This window comes from Mus musculus, chromosome 19 (assembly GCF_000001635.26).
Source record: "Mus musculus strain C57BL/6J chromosome 19, GRCm38.p6 C57BL/6J".
Taxonomy (NCBI): Eukaryota; Metazoa; Chordata; class Mammalia; order Rodentia; family Muridae; genus Mus; species Mus musculus.
This window is the reverse complement of record NC_000085.6, coordinates 45,527,089-45,533,825: the sequence shown is the minus strand read 5'-3', so window position 1 is coordinate 45,533,825 and position 6,737 is coordinate 45,527,089. Positions and strand designations below refer to the sequence as shown.

The 6,737-nt window shown below is 49.5% G+C and overlaps 1 protein-coding gene across 29 annotated transcripts in view; it reads right to left on the bottom strand.

Annotated features, from left to right (window-relative positions):
- Window positions 1-482: 482 nt before the first annotated feature.
- The window catches only part of Btrc (beta-transducin repeat containing protein), a 169,656-nt gene continuing 163,401 nt past the window's right edge, over window positions 483-6,737 (bottom strand). For 20 of the 29 annotated variants that reach the window (XM_030250714.1, XM_011247123.3, XM_011247119.3 and 17 more), the window contains 2 exons: window positions 6,370-6,562; window positions 491-4,853 (listed from right to left, as the gene is read on the bottom strand). In XM_030250714.1, the coding sequence (XP_030106574.1) occupies window positions 6,401-6,562 (162 nt within the window). In that variant the 3' untranslated portion in view covers window positions 491-4,853; window positions 6,370-6,400. Of the gene's footprint in view, window positions 4,854-6,369; window positions 6,563-6,737 lie in introns of all 29 variants that reach the window. The other 9 variants (NM_001360124.1, NM_001360120.1, NM_001360122.1 and 6 more) reach the window with 2 other exon arrangements.

The following is a 6,737-nucleotide window of genomic DNA, read 5'->3' as shown; positions in this document are numbered from 1 at the left end:
ACAAAGCAGAGAATAGCTCAGATTCGAGGTGTGTGTGTCATGATGAGCAACTCTCGTCAGACCTCACTGGCTCTTCATGACACAGCACAGGATGACGTGCACAGCAGGGGCTGTCTCTTTACAAGTCAGTCCTGACTTTAGGGTTTTTTTTTTCCTTCCATCTTTTTAAGGTAGGATCTTGCCATGAATCTCTTGCTTCAACCTCCCAAGTACAGCATGCACAACTGGTGGGACCTTCGTTTTGAGACAGGGTCTTACTACATAGCCTTGGCTAGCCTGGAACTACGAAAACCGGCTAGCCTTGAACTCAAGAGATCCACTTGCCTCTGACTCCCCGGTACTGGTATTAATGGCATGATCTGGCTCCTGATTAATGGCTCTTGACCTCATGAAAGGAATTATATGTTTACTGTATACTTCTTTGATCTGTATGCTGGAAAACTCAACCATCCTTAGGATGTTGGGTCAAAGAGAGAAGACACTTAGAAAATTCGCTTTAATCTTGTATTTGTAATTTACTTTTTTTCCCCAAACAGTTAAAAAACCAAAACACACTATTACCATCATCCTAACTTGTGAACATATTGGTACATTGACTACACACCACTACAACATAATCACAAAAATTAAAGCGGTCAGCACTGGAGAATCTAGAAAACAAAAAGCGAACAAGCAAAAGCCCTGGCTCACACTTGTTGCCAGGCCTGTTCCCATGCTGGCGTCCACTGAACACCCTCAGTCAGTTTGCTAGGGTTTAAGGGTCACCGCTTTGGGAAGGTATCGGTTTCCTTGATACCCAGAGATCGAACCTATTGGACCTTTCCTTAAATGTCTGAGGGACACATACCATCCCCACCCTCCTACTTAGAAGCTAAGTCAGATAACTGAGTTTGTAGAGAAGCGAGTGTTTGGGAAGTCAACTGTCTCTGGGAATTTTAGGCCACAGGCACTGGGCCAGTGTCGTTTGTTTTGAGACAGGGTTGCTAGCCATGGAGGGTCCTGGGCGGCAGCGCAGTCCATCCCTCCCGCAAGCCAGTAGCCACTGTCTCCCTGCTTTGGTCTCTCTCCTTGGCTTTAAGGATTCTGATATCCTCCGTGAACTAACGCTTCAAGACAGCCAGCAGCAAAGCTCACCTTTATTCCGGGGATGGCTCCCTCTCGTACTGACTGCACTCACTGTGGTTACGTGGGCTCTACACTGCCACAGGTCATGTGCGTGAGTCTAGGATTGACCCTATTGGAGGTCTCTGGTGCATTCGAAACTGCTGAGTGTAACCAAACGGGGATAGAGATTAGTGTGGCCTGCAGTTCCACTGTAAACTGGCCATCACCAAAGGGTGCAGCCACAGGGCTGGGTACCTGCATGCTTCATCTCCACCTGAAGGCATCCTTCAGAACACACCTAGCCCGCAGGCCTGCACTAATCTGAGTGGGCCTCCTTCCTTCAGATTCAGGACAGGAAGGTATCACAATTTAGCTCAAAGGGAAGATGCTAAGACAATTAACACCACCACAGCCCTAATTACTTTCAGTATTCTCCACTCTGGACAACTGCTAAGCAAGCAGATCAACCTCAGCCACTCAGACCAGGAGCCGGCAAGGCAAGGCAAGGCAAGGCAAGGCAAGGCAAGGCAAGGCAAGGCAAGGCAAGGCAAGGCAAGGCAAGGCAAGGCAAGGCAAGGCAAGGCAAGGGACTGGATGGATGCACACAGCCTTCTCTGCAGCTTTGGATTGTTAAAAAAAATTTTTTTTTTTCCCCTTACAGAATGATTTAGGAGCCTCGATGTCATTTTCAGTTCCAAAACAAGCTACTGAGAGCCAGACTTTATTACTTGTCAACAGAGTTCCAAACAGTTTCTGTCTCTAAAGTTAGGACAAATCAGAAAGAATTTAGCCAAGGGACAAGTGTAAAAGGCTTTCCATCCATAATTCACACCCACTTTCTAACTATACTTCAAAGGAAAGGACATCCCTAGCAGCAGAGGCAAAACAGCGCGCGTTCTCTCTCTCTCTCTCTCTCCCTCTCTCTCCCTCTCCCACATGAGCAGCAAGGCATGGGTTGGCCTTGTCCAGACACTGTCAGTGTGACAGAAGCCATGCTCTCCAGCAGGCACCCTGTGCACTTTACTCAGCTGCCTAAGGACCTCAGCCTGTCAGTAGGGAAGGTCTTGCAGCCTTTATTTTGGAAAGTAGATTTTAGTTAAAACAAAACAAAACAAACAAACAAAAAACCAAGCCTGACCCGAGACTCTCCTCTCGTCTCCGAGCCACAGGACACCCGAAGCTTCTTGTCTACTATTCCTTTAAATGTGTGGAGATGTTCTTTGTTTCTCTTTTCTTTTTAAAAAGGTCAAACTTTACATCTCGCCCAGTTGGGGATCAGTGATAATCAATTCCCACTGAAATCATGCAGAGATGGTAAGCGGGGTTCACCTTCTCTGGAAATGAACTTCTTACCTGATTGTTTCTTCTACAATGAACTGGTAAATGACCCCCAGAGCTGAGAAATGCGAGCAATTCAGGTGCTCAGACCACTTAACTTTGTTCCCATTTCCATCAGCAGTGGCGAGGGCAAGCTGCAGAAAGAGCTTAACCACTCTATGGGCTTCAGTGAGCAGCGTCCACCCCAGCCTGAGACAACGGGCAGCCACACTTCCCGGCTGGCTTCAGAACAGCACCCTCCAGCTGAACCTGGGAGGAGAGCACAGCCCTGGCACCAACCAGTCTGCAGCAGTGCCCACACTGCCCCCTAATCCTGGGCATCCACGCTAGGCAGATGTCCTCCAGCTCCTAACTTCTTAAAGCAGCATGGAACTGAAGAAGGGCTGGTAGACTTGTGGCCACTAGACCATTTCTTGAAGCAGCTTAGGTCTCTTCATGTCTGACCCGTTTTGCAGCAAAGTCCTTCACTATTAACAGTCAACATAACAGACAAGGGACTCGGCGGGGTTAACCAGACAAGTCTGCAACACGTGGTTGGTTGGGAAAGGAGAAATGCGGCTAACACAGGGAAGGCAATCTGTACACGTGACCTGACCCAGCACGTAATGGCATTCACTAGTGGGACACGTTGGGCAAGGGGTAACTTGCAAACCAGTGAAGTGAAGGTGGTCTATCTGAGGGCCAGTTGTGAAAGGGCCCCACTTCCTGCTCAGGTGAAGGTGGTCTGTCTGTGACCACATGTGATGGGCCCCGTTCTATTTTAAGCAGCTTGTTCAGTTGGTTTTCTTCAACTCAAATGCACGGTTAGGAACAGCATGACAGTCTGACTGCTTGGCTTCCAAGTGAAACCGAGGCTGCACTGTGGCCTAAGTCACCCCTTGGCAGGCCCTGTGCATGCTGTGGGGTAACTAAGTTGGTTTTCAGTTCAAGTACTTCCAGGTTTGGCCATGAGTGTCTGCATCTGGAGCCTACTGGCAGGGGCCCAGTGCAGCCGTGTACACGACCTGCTTAGCTCTGCCCTTGTGGAAGTGCAGCCGCTTATGTCATCACTGACTGCCAGCTAACTGGCTGGGGAAAGTGGACAGCAAATAAGGCTGGGAGAAGGAAAGAAAGAGAAGGCAGCTTTTGCTTATCAGTAAACCCTGTGTGCCAAGCTTCACCCTGATCCCCTCTGGCAGCCTCGCCTTTCTGCAAGCACTCGGCATAAGGACCTGCAGTGGAAGGCTGAGATGCTGACATTTACTGGCCTAACCCAGAATCTGTTTCTCTCCTGACCATCTCTTAGGCTACTATGCTCTTGGTGGGCAGTTACAGGTCCCTGGGTGCTTTCCAGCTCAGTCGAGGAACAAATTCGAGCCACAGAGCAGAGTGCAGTGGTGCCTGGTGCTGGCTATTCCAAGCCTTTGTGCAGGCCAAGCCTCGCCAGTGATTTAAGATGAAGCACAATGCTTTTTATTACACATCTAATTGTTAATGAGAGGAATGCAATCAGCAGCTCCTCTCCACTCTACATGGGACCGAGGAAGACCGCTGAGTCCGAAGCAGACACAGCACTGATGGTGCCCAGGACATTCCTGCCCTTCCCCAGGGCACAGGGAAGGAGAAAGCTGCAAATGTGACTGACCAATGTCATGGTCACAAATCCACTGGTGCCCCAGGTTGGTCACTTGCAGCAAAAGCCTGGGCTGGAAATAAGGACGAACTCAACTCTTGCAAGTGTCACATTGTCTAGGTGATCCGCCTCATGCTAGCTGAGGACTCTCTTTGCACACCTTCTCAGGCTCAAGATGGAGTATGGGAGCAGGGAAGAGGGACAGACACCCAGACAATGGAGGGAGGCAGCAGTGCAGATCTTCCAGTGTGTGTGCGCCTCTCCTCTCTCTCTCTCTCTCTCTCCCCTCCAAGATGTGTAGGCAGCTGTCTCCTCCCACGCAGTGGCTGGGACTGCTCTGGCCAGATGCTGGACACTCCTGCAGTTAACAGGAGGAGGCCAGGCAGTCTCTGCCTGGAAGCTGCAGCCCCTGTCCCCTAGAAGTGGGCCAGGTGGGGAAACTAGTTCTTCTGCTTAACGGCAAAGCAAGAGAGATTCTGGCAAAACACTAAATATATTTATAAGTCATCTTTGTCTGGAACCCAATGGGAGGGAAACAGGTGCAGGGAGGAAGGGGAAGGGAAGGGGAGGGAGGCTTGGAAGTTCCAATCATTCACACAAGATAAAGACATCTTCTGATAGCAGCACTGAGGCAGCCGGTGCCGAGCAGGCCGTCCTGGTCGGCTGCTGACCGACTGTGTCCCAACAGGAGTCTCAAAGCCCTGCTCCTCGCTCATCCGTCCGGGAATCCGGGTAGGAGTTTGATTGTTGTTCATCCTGGTCTTGGCAGGTCTGTTAAATACTGCAACATTAACGAGTCCTGTGTGAAAACACAGCCAACAGTCATCAGCACCTTTCCCCGTACTTTTTACTTGCTTTAAGAAAAGAGAATGTTCAGCCGGGCGTGGTGGCGCACGCCTTTAATCCCGACACTTGGGAGGCAGAGGCAGGCGGATTTCTGACCGTGCTCCTGATCCCTTTGAGGGTGTAGGTGGTGGCTGGAAGTGTAGCCTGGAGATAAAAGCTCTGTCTCCTCTATGTAGAAGTGAGAGCTAATGCCATAGAAACAGAGAAGACAGCCTAAGAAGGGAGCCTAGATGATGATTCAAAAAGACCAAACCAGGCTCTCAGGGCAGTGTCTGTTTCAGCAGCGAGAGGAGGAAACAGATGTAAACAAAGTTAGGAAGAATAATAACGGCAAGGGTTAGGGGCACATTTCTGTGGTTAAACGGGTGTTTAGCATGAACCAGGCCAGGTTCTCAATACCCCAGGGGCCTCCACCCCAACAGCAAAATGCTCTTACATTGGAAAAAAAACCAAACATTGGCAGAAAGAGCAGATAAGTATATGGTGGGTACAGGAGCGTGACCACGGTTACCTTTATAAAAAGATGAGTGACGTCCTAAGAGCTTTGCAAACACTGTCTTCATGCAGACCTGTGAGTGGGCCCTACACTCACTTCCCTCATCAGGGTATGGCAGCTCGTGTGACAGTGTGACTTAGCAACTGTGTCCTCTACGATAGCAGAGAAACTGAGGGAGCCCCCAGATGCCGATCACCCCCTCAGAAAGACAGGTGCAGGGGTGTAGTGAAAGGCACATCTGTGGTAACTACAAGGCAATGGTAGTGTGGGAAACAGGAAGTGACGTGGAGCTAAAGGCTGGTGCTAAGTTCCTAAAGCCAATAACCTAACCTGTCTGAGCCAGTGACCACAGCGGATGCCAACGGCAAACACACTCATACAGAATGCACGGGTACTTTAGGTTTTATTCTGTTTTAGAGAGGTGCTAGAGATGTGGGAAGGGTACTAACTTCAAGTAGCTGCTGGGGCTGAACAAACCAGGTATTCTCCTGTAGAAGTTGCAGAGAAAGTAGAGGCAAGGAAGCCACCTTCTGTTCCCAGCGAGAATGACGTGGCAGCGACGCAGAGCTGTGTGATGTCAGTGGCACACTGCTGCTTGAGCCATTTCCAGTCACGTTGATAAGTTAGCCTGGAAGGGGCTCCCCTGTAGGTACTTCATCTAAGAACTATAAATGCTAGGCTCGGGCTCACTCGTTTTCAAACTGTTCAAATGTCCTTTTACTTTGATAACATTTGTACTGAAGGAACTATAATAACAGAAGAAGAATCCTCTAAACTGGAACTGTACCTTGGGGAGAGTGGTGCTCACTGGGGCAGCCCCTGCCTTATCTCATGCTGTCAGCTCTGCTTTCCTGTTGTACAGGGATGGGTGACACAAATGGTCTGAGAGTGAGATGGCTCTGGGAGTGGGCAGCACCCACAGCCAGTCCTCCATCTCCTAGCACGGGGCTCGTGCATGCTTCTTCTCTCATACCTGGGCAATTATGAGGCCAGTGTTGGGTTATTTATCTGGAGATGTAGGTGTATGTCCGAGAAGGGGAGCGGGGCGGTTCAGCGTGAGCAGCTGGATCATTCAGGAAGTCCCAGATGAGAATTGTGTCATCATGTGAACTACTGACAATCTGGAATTCATCAAACTGGAGGCGGAAAACTCTTCCAGAATGCTCCTAAAGAGGCAGAGACAAAAAGAGTTAAGACTTTGAACTCAAAATCAAAAGCCTCTTTGTTTGAAGGAGCCTACAGAGAGGCTCAGGTATGCTCTTTCACTGTTCATCACAGACAGGAAGCAGTTCACTATCGTTAGGATGCAAAGCATCGTTAGGATGCAAAGCTCAAATATTG